The following is a 21563-nucleotide window of genomic DNA, read 5'->3' as shown; positions in this document are numbered from 1 at the left end:
CATGCACACATTTTGTTGTGACACATGTACACATTCTGCTGTGACACATGCACACATTTTGCTGTGACACACACGTACACATTCTTCTGTGTCACATGCACACATTTTGCTGTGACACACGTACACATACTGCTGTGTCACATGTACACATTCTGCTGTGTCACACGTACACATTCTGCTGTGTCACATGTACACATTCTGCTGTGACATATGTACACATTTTGCTGTGACACACGTACACATTCTGTTGTGTCACATGTACACATTCTGCTGTGTCACACACACATATTCTGATGTTGACATGAACTCAAACTGCAGTGTAACGTGTGCACTCATGCTGCAGTGAAACATTTACGTATTCAGCTGTGACATGTACTTCCTTCCACTGCTGTGCTGCGTGTACTTATGCTCTGACATGTGTATTCAAGCTGCAGAGTACACATGTACTCTTGCTGCCGTGAAACATGCACCTATAATAATAACTACCATGCCACACAATATCAACAAGTGAATGAAAGACTCTGTGAACAAAACGGGGACAAACCCAGAACACCATCTGACTAGACCTACAATCAAACGTCCGACAAAAAGCAGTGTCAGGCTAGCATCCAGACCACCGCTCAAGGTCTAGCAGAGAGGGAGAAAATACTGGCGACTGCATGATTCCAACCAGTGTGCTGAGATTCTCTCGCTTCCCAGGCAGACGTATTACCCCTTCGGCCAACAGGTCATCAGCCAATGGGTTGTTAAATTCAACTCGACAGGCCGGGTGCTACTTGCATTGTTTGGTTCTTCTTCTTCTTCTTCTTCTGCGTTCACTCATATGCACACGAGTGGGCTTTTACATGTATGACCGTTTTTACCCCGCCATGTACGCAGCCATACTCCGTTTTCGGGGGTGTGAATGCTGGGTATGTTCTCGTTTCCATAACCCACCGAACGCTGACATGGATTACAGGATCTTTAACGTGCGTATTTGATCTTCTGCTTGCATATACATATGAAGGGGGTTCAGGCACTAGCAGGTCTGCACATATGTTGACCTGAGAGATCGTCAAAATCTCCACCCTTTACCCACCAGGCACCGTCACCGTGATTCGAACCCGGGACCCTCAGATTGACAGTCCAACGCTTTAACCACTCGGCTATTGCACCCATCATTGCTTGGTTCAAACTTTTTGACAGTCACACGTGACTAAATGCCTACGCTGACCGAACTACGCGACTGGTCAGTTCCATACTACACAAAGTTAGTAGGGGGTTACGACCATACTAGGCTCTTCCGTCCGAGCAATGCAACTGGGCCGGAGACCCATAAAAGAATGATGCAAATACATAACCACAAAGGAATATGAATATTTCTGAAAACATGTCATTAACATCATAAGCATGGTTGGTCCCCAACTAAAAGAAAAACTGCAAGAACATTTTTGTTTTTCTCTGTGTGTGTGTGTGTGTGTGTGTGTGTGTGTTGTTGTTGTTTTTGTGAGTGTGTCTGTATGTTTATTCATATTTATTTGCTTAATTTTTACTTATTTATTATCATTGTTGTCTTTTTTTTTTTTTTCATTTATTTATTCATTCATTTACTTATTCATTTTTTTTTTTAATTCTTTCTTTCTTTTTTCTTTTTTTTATACTTCATTATCTATCTGTTTACTTCTTTTTTTCCCCCTTCTATTTGTTTGATTGTTCAGTCATTAATCTAATGATGTATCCATTTATTTGTTTATGCCCCTTTTTTTGTTCATTAATCTAATGATGTATCAATTTATTTGTTTATGCTCTTTTTTTCTTTCCCCCCCTCCCACCCCCCCTTACCCCCTGACACCCCCCTCCCCTCCTCAAGGCCTGACTAAGCACACTGGGTTGGGTTACACTGCTGGTCAGGCATACCTGCTTAGCAGATATGGTGTAGCACATATGGATTTGACCAAACGCAGTGACGCCTCCTTGAGTAATTGAAACTGAAACTGAAACTGTGACATCGTCATCAGCCAAGAGGTCATCAAACTCAACTCTTCCGGCCAGACCCCCTGAAAGAATGACGCAGATACAGAACCACAAGATCTGTGAACATTTGAGAGAAATGATGTCATTTTTGACATAGCCATGCTTGATCCACAGCTGAAAGAAAAATAGCAACAACTTGTGTGTGTGTGTGTGTGTGTGTTTATTTACATTTCCTTGCTTATTTGTTTATTTATTTACTATCATTATCGTCTTTTTTTTTTTCTTTTTTTTTTTAATTCATTTATTCTTAATATTGTATTGATCTATTTATCCTTTATTTCATTTGTTTTTTTCATTTTCTATCTGCTTACGGGTTTGTTTGTTGTTTTTTTTCTTTTTTTCTTTTATTTGTTTAATCATTCATTCATTAATTGATGCAGCCATTTATTTGTTTTTGCCCGTTTTTCTTTTTCTTTTTTTTTCCCTCAAGGCCTGACAAAGTGCGTTTGGTTTGGTTATATACTGCTGGTCAGGCATCTGCTTAGCAGATGTGGTGTGTAGCGTACATGGATTCATTCAGATGCAGTAACGCCTCCCCCCCCCCCTTGAGTAAATGAACTGAAGTGAACTTTTCAGATGATCATCGTAGCGTCGACATGCTTCTTCCGGATCTCCCTCACCCTGCCCATAAAGTGTTGGAGGCGGCCGGCGTCCAGTCTGTTGGCCCAGTGACCTCCCTCTTTCAGCGAAGAGCCTACGATGACAGCGTGGGCGTAGCGGTACTGGTCGTAGTTCTCTGGCGTCACCCCCGAGCCCACCAGTACCGGCATTTGTACGTTCTGCAGCACAGCTGAAAGATAGGGTCGTTTATGAACAGATTGTTTCACCCCCGAAAACGGAGTACGGCTGCCTACATGGTGGGGGTAAAAAACAGTCATACACATAAAAGTTCACTCATGTGCGTACGAGTGAATGTGGGAGTTGAAACCCACGGGCGAGGAAGAAGAAGATTATTTAAAGATAAAAAAAATAAATAAATAAAAAAATCAAGGAAAATGCATTTTTTTAAAAATTGTGGGAGTTGGGAAAATGAATGCGCTTGTGCACAAATGCTCAAACGCACATGTACACACACACGCACACACACACACAGACTACACAAATGTGCATGTGCGGGCACACACGCACACACACACACACACACTTTGATGATAAAGTCAACTGCTTCATGACTGAAGTCACCTTGACTTGAGGTGTGCACACTGCTAAAACCACTGACCATGATATATCCAGGCCCATTTGCACCTCTCTTAGCATGATATCTTCGGGATGAATGCTAAATAAAATGGCAAGTTGCCTTTATGCATCACTTCTCTCTTTCTCACTCTTCTTTGTTAGTATTACTTCTGTCTTCTACAAATGATAACGTTTTTTCGAATCTTGCCATATTTATCTATAAGTCATTAAAACGACGGAGTTTCATGATTGGTTAAAGAGAACAGAGCTTTGAGCATACACGTTGTAAGATTATATTCTTATGCAAATCTATTCTTACAAAATATGTAATCACCCCTTCAAATGGGGCCATGGCCTTGTTGAATAAACTTTCGTTTCATTTCGTTTCACTCTTCTTTTGTGTTCAGCACAGCACCATAGAGTAATGCAGGGTAATGTGTGGTGTGTGTGTGTGTGTGTGTGTGTGTGTGTTGGAGCTCATGTACGTTTATATGTATTTGACTGTGCTTTCATATCTGTGAAACTGCATGTTTGGTGCATATCTGTTATGCATGTGTGGGTGTATGTGTGAATGTGTGTCTTCATGGTTTGCATTTATTTGCTTGTTTATCATCATTGTTGTCTTTTTTTTCTCATTACTACTACCTTTTTTTTTTTTTTTTTTAATTATAATTATTATTTATTTATTTATTTATGTAAGCTTATCTATTAGTTATTTACCTTTCTTTTTCTATTATTTATTCACCTTTTTTTTTCTTTTTTCTCAAGGCCTGACTAAGCGCGTTGGGTTACGCCGCTGGTCAGGCATCTGCTTGGAAGATGTGGTGTAGCGTATATGGATTTGTCCAACGCAGTGACGCCTCCTTGAGCTACTGAAACTGAAACTATGTGTTCAGCCATTACTGGAACTCCTCGTTCAGTTCCTGTTGATTATTTCAGGGTTCCTTCGTTTATTCATTTATAGTCTCTTCATCTAAGATGATGATATTAGACTGAAAATAAATGACATTATTATCATTATTTGGATTATTATCATTTCTATCATAATGATGATTGTTATCATTAATTAGAAACCGACATTTCTGTATATTCGAATGAAAATGGGGGCGGTTGAGGTTGGAGGGGAGGGGGGGAAGGGGGAGGGGACTAAGAAAGGAAGAGAGAGAGAGAGAGAGAACAGAATGTGGAAAAGATAAAGTACAAAATCTAAAATGGAGAGGGTGAGTGTCAGTGATTGGAGAAAGAAAAAAACAACATAATACTGGAAGGGTGTGTGTGAGAGGCGGCACGGGGGAAGTCACCTTGACTTCACCCCCGTACTGGGTGGGGGTAAAAAACAGTCATACATATAAAAGTTCACTCGTGTGCGTATGAGTGAATGTGGGAGTTGAAACCCACGGGCGAGGAAGGACGGGCGGGCGGGATTAGGACCAAAAAAAAAAGATGAATAATCAAATATTGTATGCACTTCTTCTGTATATTATTATTTCATTTCTTTCAAAAATGTAGACAGTGCCTTCTTTTCAACTTTCCGTTTATGTCCAACTATTCGTAGCACTCACCTTCACACATCAGTGCGTCCTTTTAATTCTCATGTCCAATCATTCTCAAAACTCACCTTTCCGCATGAGTGTCATCTTTTTTGAAATCCCGATCATTTTCAACCATTCCTAGAACTCGACGTTCAGTTCCTGTTCATTTATTCCTATTAAAAAACATGTGAATATACATTTTTTTTCTAACTCTTGTTTCTGTTCATCTGTTCCCTGAGACTAATTTTCCAGTTCCTGGTGTTTTATTTATCTTTAAGATGTGATGGTGCCTTATGATAATTCTTTTGTAAAGTCTTCTTTTATGTTCAGTCATTCCCTGACCTGAAGTAGTAGTATTGATAGTATGTTACTTTGTGAGTTTTGTGCATTGTGTTTTTATAATATTAATGATTCTGTTTTATGTTTCTTCTACTTTTTATATGCTTTCTTGTTTCACTTTAGGTATTGGATTGTGAAAAGCTTAGAGCTTGCTTATGCTTGTATTATAGCGCTATATCAAAATGAAATATTATTATTAAATTATTATTATTATTATTTTCAACATGTGTCAGTATTAAACCTACTTTTAACTCTGGTTTCTATTCAGTGGTATCTGTATAGACCTGACTTTTCAGTTCCTGCTGTTTTATTTTCTGAATGTGTTAATATGATGATGGTGATGGAGTCTCCCGTCGGACCGACGGATGAGTAGGCAGGCAGGCTTATCTGTTGGTGTCGTTCCGACAATTTGCCTGGTTGCCTGACCAGCACAGGTGACTATTTTTTTAGTGAAGAGAAGTTGTGCAGTCCCTTCCCCACTCTCTCGCCTACCAACGCTCACACTCCCACAGGTGCAGATGCTGCCGTGTGTAGGACAGCCTCGGCAGGTGCAGGTTTTTTCTTCAGAGTTCCGTCTCCTAGGAGGACTTCCAGCCAAGAATAAGAGCTCCCTCTGCCCTTTGGTCATCCTCTTCTGCCTTCACAGCCATTGGGAAAGGTTTCCTCCTCCGCCTGGTCCGTCGTTGGGAGACTTCACATGTGGCAGGTAGTACTGGGTTACATGGTACCAGTAGCAAGGGCTATGCCCCTGACCTGACTGTGTCAGTATTATACCTACTGTTAACTCTTCTTTCTATTCAGTGGTATCTGTATAGACCTCACTTTTCAGTTCCTGCTGTTTTGTTGTTGTTGTTTTTTTGTTGTTGTTGTTTTCAGATGAATAAACATTTTTATTCAAGTTTAACATTTAATGAATGCATACATACATACAGGCAGACATACAAAAATTGTATTTGTAATTCTCAATAATATTATTTGTTATTATACATTATTTAAACTATAAAGCAGGAAAACAACAACACAACATTGTTTTTATACAGAAAAAAAAACACAAATAAAGTCATATGCACTGCATAAAAAAAAGTAAATAAATGAAAGGAAAATATTTTTTTTAAAAGAACAAATGTTACATTCGTGGTTGTCATTCCTCCTCCTCCTCGTTGCCTTCCATCATTTTTATGTATGAGGTACTATTTTCTAGAAAATGCTATGGTCATCATTTCCATCAGGTGTATATATTTTTCGGTTTTGTATATGTTTCTTAGGTCTGTAAGGAAGTACTTTATACATGGTTTGATTTTATTTATTCTGCATTTATAGATGAAGTGTTTCGCCACGTTCCTGCTGTTTTATTTTGAACTCATTGTGGACGATTGTTTACAATCTGTTTTTTTTTTTAAACAAAAATTTTATTCAGTAAATATGTCACACATGTACAGATAGACAGCGGAGCAACAACAAGCTAACAGCTTATATCATGCTCAGGGATGTGATTAAATACATTTGTTTCGTTTGACGGCTGGTGGACGCTACACAATTGCAATTATGTTGAAATACACATTTTCCAACTGCATATAAATGACAGTCATTGCAGACATACATTGTTTCCCTTTTTTTTTTCGGGTTTTTTTTTTTTAGCCGCCGTGGAGATTAATACATAATCTTACAATCTGTTTCACACTCTGCTTGTTTTCCTGGATTCGTTTTTAGTCATCAGTGTGTGCAAATTTCGAACCAAAAAATATGGATACTTTCATCGTCTCACTGTATGATAGCATAAGAGAGGAAGAGGAAGTTTTATATTTTGTCCCCAACTAACCGTTATGTTACTGATCAGTTTGGAAGTCTTCAATTCATAAATTCTATCATTTGTTTTTTGGACGATTTTATTTCTTACCCATACAAATGGGTCATCAGTGGGGAAAGTCAGTGGAGCTAACTGACAGTAATAAGTTAGTTAAAATGCATTAGTATTACACCTTTAACTCCTGTTTTTTGTTGTTTTTTATGCCCCATCATCTGCACCATTTCAGTGGCATTACTCACACGCTGCTCATTAAGATTCCCCCATACACGACTTCACCCAGGTTTGTCCATCACAGTTCCACCGTCGGCAGTCCGCAGGGAACCATCGATGTTAGGTCGCCAGGAGGCCACACACTAGATAAGACCCTGCACTGCTGCTAAGTCACTTCGGTGGTGTTCAGTGGTGCCTGTTCTGATTCAACGTACTTAGGACACCACCTACGACGCCCCCTACTAACGACAATAATGGCTTAGTCGCTGAACCAGACTGAGTGTAGACCTGACCTTTCATTTCCTGCGTGCTGGCAGCCTGTCCTGTGGCAGCCCCCGTGACAATGACACCGTCAGCCAGGAAGAACTGGGCCGCCTTGGCCGTTTCCACGATGTCCACATCCGCCGTGATGGCATGGGCACTAAAAAGTAGGAATTAGTATATAATTATGAAATGATAATCTTTTTTTTTTCTTTTGTGAATAATGATGATGATGATAATGATGATAATATTGATGTTGATGATGGTGATGATGATGATGATCATCATCATCATAATCATAATCACAATGAGGAGGAGGAGGAGAAGGGAAAATGAGGAGAAGAAAAAGAAGAAGAAGAAGAAGAGAAGCAGATGAAGAAGAAGAAGAAGAAGAAGCAGAATAAGAAGCAGAAGAAGAAGAAGAAGAAGAAGCAGATGAAGAAGAAGAAGAAGAAGAAGCAGAATAAGAAGCAGATGAAGAAGAAGAAGAAGAAGAAGCAGAAGAAGAAGCAGAAGAAAAAGCAGATAAAGAAGAAGCAGAAGAAGCAGAAGAAGAAGAAGAGAAGAAGCAGATGAAGAAGAAGAAGACGACGCAGATGAAGGAGCAGATGAAGCAGAAGATGAAGCAGAAGAAGCAGAAGAAGAAGCGGAAGAAGCAGAAGAAGAAGAAGAAGAAGCAGAAGAAGAGGAAGAAGAAGCAGAAGAAGATGAAGAAGCAGAAGAAGAGGAAGCAGAAGAAGAAGAAGAAGCAGAAGAAGGAGAAGAAGAAGAAGAAGCAGAAGAAGAAGAAAAGAAGAAGAAGAAGCAGATGAAGAAGAAGAAGCAGATGAAGAAGCAGATGAAGAAGAAGAAGAAGAAGCAGATGAAGAAGAAGAAGCAGATGAAGAAGCAGAAGAAGAAGCAGAAGAAGCAGAAAAAGAATCAGAAGAAGCAGAAAAAGAAGCAGAAGAAGCAGCAGAAGAAGAAGAAGCAGATGAAGAAGAAGAAGAAGAAGCAGAAGAAGAAGAAGCAGATGAAGAAGAAGAAGAAGAAGCAGATGAAGAAGAAGAAGAAGCAGAAGAAGAAGCAGATGAAGAAGCAGAAGCAGAAGCAGAAGAAGAAGAAGAAGAAGCAGAAGAAGAAGAAGAAGAAGCAAAAGAAGAAGAAGCAGAAAAAGAAGCAGAAGAAGCAGAAGAAGAAGACAATGACGATGACAATGAAGAAGACACCTTGGCAGAATCAATAAAGCCTTGGACGTCTGGTCCAGTGCTAACCAGTGATCAGAGTTCAACATCCCCTGCCACCATGACGTTGTGTTGTGTACTTGGCAAAGGCACTAGACTCACTCCAACCAGGTGTGAACCGGTACAAGACTTCTGTTGAGGAAGATTAAAATAACGGAAGGAAAGCACTGGGCTTTGTCTTCCATCATCGAGTCTCAGACACAATGTCCCAGACAATGGACATGCAGCAATTCTCACCTTCGACCCCATTTTGAGTGCTGCTCCTCAGTATCTGAGAGAATTGATTCAAACCTACACACCCCGTCAACAACTCAGATCATCTTCCGATTCACGGCGGCTGCTTGCTTCCCGTGTTAAAACCCCATCCTTCGGTGATTCTTCCTTTTCTTATTCAGCTCCATATGTCTGGAACAGTTTACCTCACGATCTTTGCCACTCTCCTTCATTTCAATCTTTCAAAACTGGTCTGAAAACACATCTTTTTGAAAACACCTATCCATAGATCTTCTGTACCTTTTCAGTTATAAGCCAAGCAAACTCTCGTTGTGTGTGTGTGTCTGTGTGTGTGTGTGTGTGATTATGTAATACGCGTAGTCTCTGAATCTGTTTTAGATTATTGTGCGCTAAATCATTATTTTTCTTCTTTCTTTTGTGAGTTATTGCGCACGCGCGCGAGCGTGTGTGTGTTTGATGTTTATTGTCACACGCTTTGAGCTCTCTTTAAGGGAGGAAAGCGCTCAACAAATGTCCATTATTACATGAATTCACCACCCTGATTGCTGTAAAAGGTTGAGGGACCTTTAACCTTTTTACAATCAGAAAAAGAAAGGAGAAGAAGAAGAAGGAAAAGAAGAACAACAAGAACAAGAAGAGGGGGAAAGAGAAGAATGATGATAAACTTTATGAAACTACTTAAGTCATCATGTAGTGTGTGTGTGTGTGTGTTTGTGGGTGGATGACTGCGTGTGCGCGGATGTGTGTGTGTACGCAGGCATGTGTGTGCGTGTAAGGTATTTTTGTCGTGTGTGTGTGTGTGTGTGTGTGCGTGTTCAAACTTGCAATTTGTGGTATTGTCTTGGTGTATAAACACACATATCTGTGTTGCTGTTTTTTCATGTGCAGAGGTGTATTATCATGCACTATTGTACACGCGTTGTTCATGCGCAGCACTTACAGCCCATTACCATGAGGAGTTTGCGCCATATAAGTACTATCTATCTATTATTATCATTATGATTATGATCATTATTATCGTTATCATTATCCACCTGTGCTTCTTCTTGACGTCAGCAAACACCAGGACATTGTCTGCCCCTATGCTGTGTCGGTAGCGCATGAGGTCACCAGCGCAGGCGCTCATCAGGCCCTCATCCGCCACATGTGAGAACACGAAGCCTTCAGCGCGGATGAACTCAAGACCTGCAAAAACAGCAAAATGACAAACGAACGATATCACCGTGAGTCGTTTTGATGGCGGAGTGTGGTGGGGGGGGAAGAACCTCCCCCCCCCCACCCCAATAATTAATGTTGATCTAATTGTATCTCTTTTGACGTATATGTATTATACTGTCTAAGATGAGTTCGATGATTATCCCACACACAGAATCCACACACTCACATCAGAGCAACCTAAAATCTCAGACAACTCCAAACACATGTACAACGTTAAAATATTCACTGAAACTGTCCATGAAAACCAAATACTCTGACAAAGAACTTAGTGTATTTGGAAGAATACTACTTTGAATACATTTAGAAACAATGTATTTTTAGAAACAATGTATTAATCAAAAACTAACATGTTATATAGAAAAAGAAAAGAAAAAGAAACGAAAGAAAACAGAAGGAAAAATGGTTTTTGTTTTTTTTTTGGCCAATGAAGAAGGCGTGTGAAAGCACTAAAAAAAAAAAAAAAAAAAAAAAAAAAAAAAAAAAAAAACCACACACACACATACACACACCCCTACCCCCCAAAAAATACATTCTGGTGCTCCATGATCTGCATGCAACTGAGGTCCCCAAAAAAAGAAAAGGAAGAAGGGGGGAAAAAAAAAGAAAGAAAATAACAATATCGGCGAGGGAGGAATGTGTGTGGGAAGAGGGGGATGTAGGGAAACCATTTTTATCCATATTTACAGGCAGCTATTCTCCTTATCTTGCTGTGCATGCTGGGTATGTTCATGTTTCCGTCAGCCACCTAACGTTAACAAGGGTGCAAGCTTTGACGGGTGAAGTGGTTGAAGAGTCAGAGAGCTGCATTCTCATCCAAGTTCCCTGAGTTCAATCCCCAGGTTCAGTGCAGCTGGTTGGTTAATGGGGGAGGGGGGTCGGGGGGGACACGACGGCAGTGCAAAAGAGACTTCTTCTTCTTCTTCCGCGTTCACTCGTATGCACACGAGTGGGCTTTTACGTGTATGACCGTTTTTACCCCGCCATGTAGGCAGCCATACTCCGTTTTCGGGGGTGTGCATGCTGGGTATGTTCTTGTTTCCATAACCCACCGAACGCTGACATGGATTACAGGATCTTTAACATGCATATTTGATCTTCTGCTTGCATATACACGCGAAGGGGGTTCAGGCACTAGCAGGTCTGCACATATGTTGACCTGGGAGATCGTAAAAATCTCCACCCTTTACCCACCAGGCGCCGTCACCGTGATTCGAACCCGGGACCCTCAGATTGACAGTCCAACGCTTTAACCACTCGGCTACTGCGCCCGTCTGCAAAACAGACCAAAATGATGATTTTTCATGATTTGGGTTTTGGATGGATTTTGATTCTTGAACACCTCTTCTATCATATGCATAAGCTTTTCCACTGTAAAGATGTCTTTAACAATGAAAAAAAATTGCCAATAAAGACTGCTTGCTGAATCACGGACGCAATTTCGACGCAAGTCGTCAAGTTTCTGGCCTTGACAACATACCTTGGACTTGCTCAATGATGAGTAAACCTACAGCCATGAGACTTTGCATGATTGTTTTATAACATGTTATTGAAATTTTGTCATGAGTATGTATGAAAATATTCTCTGGGTTTTAATTCATAGTGGTTCCAGTCTTTTTACCCATTGTAAATTTTGAGGATTTCGCAATACCCAAAATTTCAAAAAATCCTGAAAAATACAATAATTGAAGAATCAACACAATCTCACGTGAAAATGAAGATAATGTCATTGTGTATCAAGTCCATATAACAAAAAATATTTGTATGCACCACATGGACCACAAATCCAATTTCTTTGATACATTGTTTGGTGGCCATTTTGATTTGTTTCCACAGCAATGGGTATTCACAGAAATCTAAGAAAACCACTTTTTTTGTGATCCACAAGTGATGATACACCTAGTAGACAACAACAACAAAAAAAAGAGATATAGTTGGAGAGAAAAAAAAGTTGTTATTTGACTGTAGTGTCTGGCCCTAAGGGTGGAACATTTTCTGATCTCCCAGGTTAACCCTTTGAGCCCTGACCACCGCTTTACCGGTGGTAAATGACATAATGCCTAGCCACTGGTTGAGCGGTGCATAAACGCTTGTGTCATGTTTTGCTATTGGTTGACTTATACTGAAGAGCCAATCAGAAAAACCGTAATATACTGACATCAGCGAACGTAGTACCAACATGGCCGCGCCTTTTCACTGTGTTTTGTGCATGTGCTTTGGATAAAAAAGATCGATTTCAATATAAGTCAACCAGTAGCAAAACACGACACAAGTGTTTACGCACCGCTCAACCGGTGGCTAAGCATTATGTCATTTTTCTCTACCACCTGTAAATCGGTGGTCAGGGCACTCTTTTTATATCTGCCATGACACATTCAATACCAATTATTTGCAAATTTTGGCTCAGGAGCTCAGGCAGAAGGGTTAAAATTGCTCAGGAACTCAGGGCTCAAAGGATTAACATAATAACGTGCAGACCTGCTAGTGCCTGAACCCCTACGTGTGTGCACATGTTAAAGATTGTAATCTATGTCAGCATTCCGTGGATTATGCAAACAAAAACATACCCAGCATGCACAACCCCGAAAACAGAGTACGGCTACCAACATGCCAGGGTAAAAAAACAAATGGTCATACACATAAAACGTTACATGTCTGTGCAAATGTTTGTCTGTGCGTGACTGAAGTCTGACTAAATGACACAAGAAACGAATGATGAGCGCCCAAAGGCAGTTCTCAGGCAGGCAGCCTGTTCTGCAAATAAATCTGTGTTTGTAAAGCGCTTAAAGCTTGGTCTCTAACCAAGGATAAGCGCTATAAAGTATCCATATCATCATTATCATGGATCTTTATTTGTATTTGCATTTCTGTTTATCAACAGATTTCTCTGTGTGAAATCTGGGCAGCTCTCCCCAGGGAGAGCGCATCGCTATACTACAGCGCCACCCTTTTTCTTTTTCCTGCGTGCAGTTTTACTTGTTTTTCCTTTCAAAATGGATCTTTCTTCAGAATTTTGCCAGGAACAACCCTTTTGTTGGGTTCTTTTATGTGCGCTAAGTGCATGCTGTACACAGGACATCAGTTTATCGTCTCATCTGAATGACTAGCACCCAGACCACCACTCAAGGTCTAGTTGAGGGGGAGAAAATATTGACAGCTGACCCGTGATTCAAACCAGTGCGCTCAGATTCTCTGGCTTCCTAGGTGGATGCGTTACCTCTCGGCCATCACTCCACATGCATATTTGATTTTTTTTTTGCATTTAAACATAAAGGGGAGGCACTATCAGGTATACACATAAGTTAACCTAGGAGATTAAAAACAATAATCCACCATTCACCTACCAGGAGCTGATACTGGGATCAAACCCAGGTCACTCAAACTGGATGTCAATGCTTCGACCATTCGACTGCTGTGCTCATTGTCAGCTCCAGACATTCCCTACGACTGCCAGCTTTTCCGAAGTGCTACCAATAATGTTGAATCAGAATGCACAATACAGAATACTTGATGTCATATCATGCACAAATGCACACTGGCACTCATTTCTTATGGGATTGCATAACCATGAATTATTGTTCTTTAACAACTGAACTGATTTTGGAAGAAAGCTGCGTTGGGTTCTGTTTGTTGTTAATTTTGGAACACAAAAAAGGATTATACATTGTATTGCATTGCATTGTATTGTATTGTATTGTATTGCATTGTGTTCTATTGTATTGTATTGTATGGTATTGTATGGTATTGCATTACATTGTATTGTATTGCATTGTACTGCATTATGTTCTGTTGTATGATATTGTATTGTATGGTATTGTATTGTATTGTACTGTATTGTATTGCATTGCACTGCACTGGATTGGACTGGACTGGATTTATTGTCATACATGATTTCTCTGTGTGAAATTCTGGCTGCTCTCCCAATGGAAAGCGAGCCGCAACAACGCAGCACCATTATTTTTTTGTCTTTCCCTTTTTCTTTTTTTTTAACCCTTTCGCTGCCAGGAAAATAAGATTTAAGTGAAATCTATTTGCCAGGGTTTTATAAAGAATACAAAACACATGCTGTTTTCCCATTTTATACATTTTTAGTGACATGCTGTTGTTTTGAAATCAGTGTTTTGTTTTTTGTCACATTTTCAACTTGTTCATTACAAACATTAGTCAGGTAATTTGCACAAAAAACATCATATTTCCTGGACAAATGGATATCTGCAAACACAAAATCATACTAGAACAACCACAGTATGTATATATTTTTTCATAGATAGATACACAATACATTGTGACTTCTCCAAGTGATAAGATAGATGTGAGGCCACGCCCCCTCAGTCTCCAACCCCCCCCCCCCACACCCCACCCCATCCTCCTCTCCCCTCTCACACGGTCACTTGATTCAGTTCTCATCAGACCGCGTTGGCTGCGTGCCAAGAATATCGCTCTGCTGCTAATTCGGTCATCTGTCGTCTGCTAACATCTGTACAGCCGGCATCACTCACTGACAGTCGCATCTTGGCCACTCTTGATTAGTCCCTTTATTTTCTATCAGATCGTCCTATAAATGTTCATCTCTATCTTCTCCTTCGAATTTACGCTTCAATTCTTTCTGAGCATCAGCTAAAGAAAGAAATCATGGTTGATTTAGTTCGTCACGATCGCATGTCTTGAGCACAGCTTCAGTCCGACATTTTGTTGAGCGAGCGAGGAGAGAAGTCAGGCAAACACTTGGACAGTGACCCAACCAAAACGTTCAAATAAAGGACTGCTTTATGACGTAGATGGGGTTTCTAGCTATGAATAGAATCTAGAGAGCTTCCCCAGCAGTGTTCCCAATGGGCCTGATTTTTTGAGGGTCACTGTGACCCTTTGACTGGAATTTTTGAGGGTCATTGTCACATTTCTGAGGGTCAACAGGAAAACATACAAAAAATCAATGAAGACAATTGTACAATGAAAATGAAAAGAAACCCACACCTTCTCCAAACAAGGACATTCGAAATGCTTGAATACAATGAAAACACAGTCAACTACTTATAATGAGCACATAACCATACTCACTACTAATGAACACACAACAGCGTTTGCCTGCATCGGCAAGGGAAGTTACTCTAACACGTTTTTGGCCAGCTCAGTTTCGTCTGCTATGCACTAGCCTAAGCTTAGGCCCACGATGCGTGCTTCGCGGTTTTCCTGGAAGCCGTAAGATGCTTGTTAGTTTCAGGAAAAAGTGTGCGTCACATTGACGCACAGGGTAAAAATTTTGTGCGTCAAAGTTGTAAATCTGTGCGTCATTTACGCACATATGTACGTTTTTGGGAACACTGCCCCAGGCTAAAGCTACCACTATTTTTTTTTTTTTTTTTTTTTTTTTTTTTTTGCTGCCCCATCATCTGCACCATTTCAGTGGCATTACTCCCACGCCGCTCATTTAGATTCCCCCATACACGGCCACACCCGGGTTCGTCCGTCGCAGTTCCAGCGTCGGCAGTCCACAGGGAACCATCGATGTTAGGTCGCCCGGAGGCCACACACCAGAGGAGACCCTGCACTGCTGCTGAGTCACTTCGGTGGTGTTCAGTGGTGCCTGTTCTGATTTAACGTACTTAGGACACCACCTACTAAGCCCCCTACTAACGACAATAATGGCTTAGTCGCGGAGCCAGACTGAGTGAGCGTCTCTCCCAGAGTGGAGACCGCCACCACGTCCCTCAAACAACAGCCCCCCCATGATCCTGCCGACACTGACGACATTGACAGGACTCACCCCAAGCACGGAAGTGGAGGGGCATCGAAACTGAGGTCACCATGAGAGCAGGGCATGAAATGCCACAGACTTTGAGACTATTTTGTTTATATTGATGACGATGAAGGAGAAGGAGGATGACGATGATGATGACGATGTTGCTATGGAGGTCCATTTTGGTTTGGGACTGCGTGACAAGGCTGTACTCTACGCTTCCTGTCATAATGATATCCCGGCGTTAACCAGGCCCGAGAGATACAGACACTTGCAGTGTTGGTCAGGTAATTAGAGCAACACACCCAAAGACGCATCCTTGAAGTGGATGACACTCGACTGTGTGGTCCCAGTCTCCCCATTTAAGCCCACAGCACACTCAACTCTGGGTAGGAGCCGGCCACGGGCCGAAAAACCCACCTCCGCTGGGATTCGAACCCGCGTCCTCCCAGCCGTCAGTCCGCGACGCTAACCACTTCGCCACGGCGGCTGGTGCTACCACTATTTTTGCCAAGGAAATGAATGCAAACCAGGGAAAAGTCCGAATATTTCGATGACGAGTTATCTTGTCATGCAGGCAGCGAAGCATACATGCTTGCCATGACGAGTTATCTCGTCATGCAGGCAGCCTAGGGGTTAATGTCTTCAAGTATATTTTTTATACTATCCAAATGAAATTTTCAACAGAATTTTACCAGGGACATCCCTTTCATCGTGGAAGGTTCATTTACATGCACAAAGCGCGTGCTGCACACGGGGATTTCAGTTTACTTTCTCATGGGAAACAATTACTGCTTCAACTAGCCACATGAAATTTTCAACAGAATTTTACCAGTGGCACCCCGTTGGGTTCATTTACGTGCACAAAGCGCATGCTGCACATGGGACCTCAGTTTATTTTCTCATTTGAAACTTCTTCTTCACTCATGGGCTGCAACTCCCACATTCACTCATATGTACACAAGTGGGCTTTTATGCATTTGACCGTTTTTAACCCGCCAGGTAGACAGCAATATTCCATTTTCGGGGGTCATTTGAAACAATTATTATTCCAGTTTTACATCATTTCCAAATGCAGCAACATACCTGCCGCCTTAGCCACAGCCATAGCATGTCTGTTTGCCCCTGCCAATATCTGTATGCCCACAGGGTTGGGTTTGAAGAGGCGTTTCACTTCCAGACAGACTGCCGTCATGACCGCGGTGGTCTCCGGGCCCACGCTGTCGGCCATCAGGTAGGGAACATCGTGCATGTTCTCCACAATAAGACCGTCCTGAAAAACAGGATGGGTGCCGACGGTTTACACTGTTGTATGAACACGCCATGGTTCATATACACTGATCTTTCAACATATACATTGTTATCAAACACACATGAGAGTGGAGTGATGGCATAGAGGTAACGCGTCTGCCGAGGACTTGACTTACTTGACTTATTCCTCTTGATTCCGTGGGGAACATAGGGCCGCAACAACACTCCTCCAACGCACCCGGCTCTGGCTGGTCCTCTTCAGTTCGGCCCACATCATTCCGGCCGCCCTTGTCTCTGCCTCAATGCTTCTCCGCCAGTTCTGCTTTGGACGGCCAACTTTCCTTTTCCCCTGAGGGTTCCAATCAAGAGCCTGTCTTGTGATGTTTGTTGCAGGCTTGCGTAGTGTATGGCCTATCCATCCCCATTTCCGTTTCTTGATTTCCGTCTGCAGTGGGGCCTGTTTTGTTATGTTCCAAAGTTCTTCATTGGAGACAACCTCTGGCCATCTGATGTTCAGGATGTTTCTTAGACATCTGTTGGTGAATGTCTGAAGCTTGTGGGTGCTGGTCTTTGTCACTCTCCACGTCTCTGAGCCATAGAGTAGAACCGACTTCACGTTGGTGTTAAAAATCCGGATCTTGTTGCGGATTGAGAGGGCTGTCGATCTCCAGATTGGTCAAAGGGTGTTGAAGGCGTGTCTTGCTTTGTTGATACGGCTCTTGATGTCTTCGTCCGTCCCCCCGTCTTTGCTGACAACACTGCCTAAGTAGACAAACTTGTCAACCTCCTTGATGTTCTCTTGGTGTAGTTGCACTGGATCTTGCTTCTTGTTGTTGACCCTCATGACCTCTGTTTTCCCAATGTTGATTTGGAGTCCAGTCTTCTCAGCTTCTTCTGCCACACGACATAGTTTCTCCTGCGCATCTTGCTGCCTGTGGGAGAGAAGACTTATGTCATCTGCGAAGTCTAGGTCTTCCAGCTGTTATCTGCCGAGGAAGCAAGAGAATTTGAGCGCGCTGGCTCGAATCACGGCTCAGCTGCCGATATTTTCTCCCCCTCCACTAGACCTTGAGTGGTGGTCTGGACACTAGTCATTCGGATGAGATGATAAACTGAGGTCCCGTGTGCAGCATGCACTTAGCGCACGTAAAAGAACCCACGGCAACAAAAAGGGTTGTTCCTGGCAAAATTCTGTAGAAAAATCCACTTTGATAGGAAAAACAAATAAAACTGCACGCAGGAAAAACAGAGAAATCTGTTGTGATAAAAAGAAATACAAATACAAACGAAAATACAAATACAAATGATAGCGTTATTAGACACATCTTCTAGTTAAACATCTTATTAAACTTATATATCTTTTATTAAACATATCTTACACATTGTTATTAAACATGTACATTGTTATTAAACACACATAATAGTGCAATTAAACACATATTCCAGTTACACATTGTTATCAAGCACATATAACACTTTCAAACACATATATCATTATCATTAATCAGTTTGTATGCATTGTTAGGGTACGTTCACATTAGGCTGTAACCACGATCTAACCAAATGGTTACATTGAGGGATGTAACTACCATGAGACAAACTCTAGATTTTTCATACAGCATGTGTGAACGGAAAGCGTCTAACCACTGTCTAACTATTAGGCTCCGCCCCTTTTCCCGCGCGTTTTTTGACTGAGAGCAGCAGTTCTCGCTCGCTGGCTGGGTTTTGTTTTGCGCTGAAGTTAGACTGGTGGCATCTAACTACCGTTGTAACTTCGTTCTAACTTGAACAAGTTACAAGCCAAGTTACAGGGGTGCTGTGGCTGAGGCATCATGTACAGATTGGGGTATACTTTTGTTTTCTGTGGTTCCCGTGGGTTTCCATGAGGTGGGGGGTCTTGAGGTTGTGCATCTCCACCAGCCTGCTGTGACCTGCTGCAACCTGTTGGAACTTGGGTCTTGTAACTCCCTTGTAACTCCCTTTGAAAGTATAAAACCCCCTTGTTTCAGGGGGGTCTCTTCATTCCATCTTGACCTGTCATCATGAATCGTGGATTCGTGTAGACGCAGCAAGAAGAACGAAAAAAATGACAGTCAGCCAGCTTAAATACATTCACACTGTAACTGATCAAGTTACAACACGCGTCGATGTAACTCACTATAACTGACCCCAACCATGCAAAGAAGGTTGCAATCACTTGCAGTCGGTTAGATGTGTCGGGCCAGACAATTTGCATACCGCACGCAGCGTGCGTGCAAGGCATGCTATTTTGTTTTGACGTCGGAGTTTTTTTCAAACTCGGCTCCGCCTCTATTTTCTGCTCTAACTCACTGGAACCGACGGGGACTAGTGTGAATGCCTTTGTAACCGTTTATAACTTGATCGGGCGATGTAACCTCGAAAATTTTTTATCTCCCGAGTCATATTTTTGGGGGCCACCTAACCTATCTAACCAAAAATCGGGTCTTCCCGAAAAATCGTCTAACCGATGGGAACCCACTGCAACCAAAAATTCGTGGTTCCAGTGAGTTTGAGAGCGATGTAACCATTTGGTTAGATCGTGGTTACAGCCTAGTGTGAACGTAGCATTATTAAACACATATAATGTTACTAAATGCATCATATGCATTGTTTTTAAACAAATACTGTTATCAAAGACATATCATATACATTGTTATTTAACACATCATATACAAAATCATCAAATGAAAATTTCTTTACACATCATATACATAATCATCAAATGATAATTTCTTCTCCTTTTTTTTTTTTTTTTTCTATTCTCATGATTTTTGATTCACTTGTGTAAACAAAGTGAGTGTGTTTTAACCCGGTTGTCAGGTCTTGACGACCTGGAGTGGCAGGCAGTAAATAATAAAATTAAAGGCTGGCTCCCACCAACAATCACAACAACAAAATAAACACTTGTGACGAAGAACTTTCACCACATTCGCCAGCTACAGACACAAAATGACACAATATAACACTCAATAGCAATTTAACCTTTTTATTTCCCTTCATACAACACGTGCACAGCCCACTTAATCACACACTCAACACTCAGCCTTCTCGTTCGCTTCCGACGTAATGGTAACTTCAGCACACTCCACACTAAACCCACAATCTTTCCACGCAATCCTGCGAGCAACAATCTCAATGCCTGGTCGATAACCTCTCGACCACCACATACATAGGTCACCAATCAAAGAACATTCACAATCCAGCATGCAAAGGTTAGGCTATAGTACAACAAGAGCAAAAGACATTCTTAGGGTCTCTTATGATCGGTACGAATCATCCCCTGGAGTTCCCGACAACCTCAAGGCACGTTCAGGCCTAGTTATTTAACACAGTACTTACGAAGAACTCTCTGACGTCACGAACTCCTCATTGTGCACTACACCACACACGCTGGAATCTCATGACTCTGTTATGACTTGACACATGCACTACACAAACAATGCCTCCACATCTTCAGCAGCAACAAATCGACGCGTCGCGCTGACGGCCACCACCTTTTCCCTCCTCTCGTCGAAGGACACTTCACCACGAGCGTTCCGGGCTCCTGCCTCGTCGACCTCGGGGTGAAGTCCGAAGTCCGCCTCCTCCGGCAACCGCAGCTCCCCCACACGTGGATAACCAACGTTCCGCTCTCCCTCTGTCCGAGAATCTACACTCAGCTTCCCCTACCACACGTCGGACCACTCACACAGGGAGAATGTACAGGGGTGGGATAGATCTAAACGGTAAAACAAAATATGATTAGGCAGATCCAGCCAGAAGAAAAGGTTATGGGGCTATGTACAGGAACGAAGATGCACAATGGGAATTTCACGTATCCAACGCCCGCTGGCCACGCTTTCCCAGGACGACGAACACAAAAGGGAACTGGCTCACACCCCGTACTTCACAGTCACTGGTGACAAAGGAATAACACCGTTCTTCGCCGCACAGCAACGTTGTACTAAGCTTAGTAACGCAAGATGTAGCTCACCCACAGCAATGCTAGTACCCCAGTCCCAAAACAAACAATACAATCCTTCAGCACACTTCTAACAAGTGCTTCAGGCACAAGGAAAACAAGGAATAGTCCATCACCTCTGGACTGAAGTCCCTAGCACACAGTACCACCATGCACTAAGTCACATCCAAAAAACATGGAGCAAAAAAAAAAAAAACGCCTGCCTTCCGCAGGGAGCACACACATAGGTGTCTCTCTTAACTACCCCCACGTAGAACTCTCTGATTGGTTAAAATATACTACAGCTGATTGGTTAAAATACACTACAGCTGATTGGATGACCGTTCATCCACCTTACATTCTAATTGGTTAAAATACACTACAGCTGATTGGTTATATACAAGTCTATTTACATATCTAGACTCTTGCACTCGCTGCCTAACTTGGCAACAACCACACTACATTTGGCGCTTTGCGCTGTCTCAGTCCCGACAGCGGTATTCGGTTGTCTCTGTGTGTGTGTGTGTGTGTGTCCATGGTAAACTTTAACATTGACATTTTCTCTGCAAATACTTTGTCAGTTGACACCAAATTAGGCATAAAA

The 21563-nt window shown here is 41.9% G+C and overlaps 1 protein-coding gene across 1 annotated transcript in view; it reads right to left on the bottom strand.

Annotated features, from left to right (window-relative positions):
- Nucleotides 1–2215: 2215 nt before the first annotated feature.
- The window catches only part of LOC143286017 (uncharacterized protein F13E9.13, mitochondrial-like), a 23579-nt gene continuing 4231 nt past the window's right edge, over nt 2216–21563 (bottom strand). Inside the window, exons 4-7 of the mRNA XM_076593521.1 lie at nt 16834–17020; nt 9830–9980; nt 7371–7498; nt 2216–2803 (exon numbers count right to left, since the gene is read on the bottom strand). Of these exons, the coding sequence (XP_076449636.1) occupies nt 2586–2803; nt 7371–7498; nt 9830–9980; nt 16834–17020 (684 nt within the window). The 3' untranslated portion in view covers nt 2216–2585. The remainder of the gene's footprint in view (nt 2804–7370; nt 7499–9829; nt 9981–16833; nt 17021–21563) is intronic.

The sequence above is a fragment of the Babylonia areolata genome, chromosome 9 (genome assembly GCF_041734735.1).
Source record: "Babylonia areolata isolate BAREFJ2019XMU chromosome 9, ASM4173473v1, whole genome shotgun sequence".
NCBI lineage: Eukaryota > Metazoa > Mollusca > Gastropoda > Neogastropoda > Buccinidae > Babylonia > Babylonia areolata.
The sequence above is the reverse complement of the archived record's forward strand: the minus strand, read 5'-3'. Positions and strand labels throughout refer to the sequence as shown.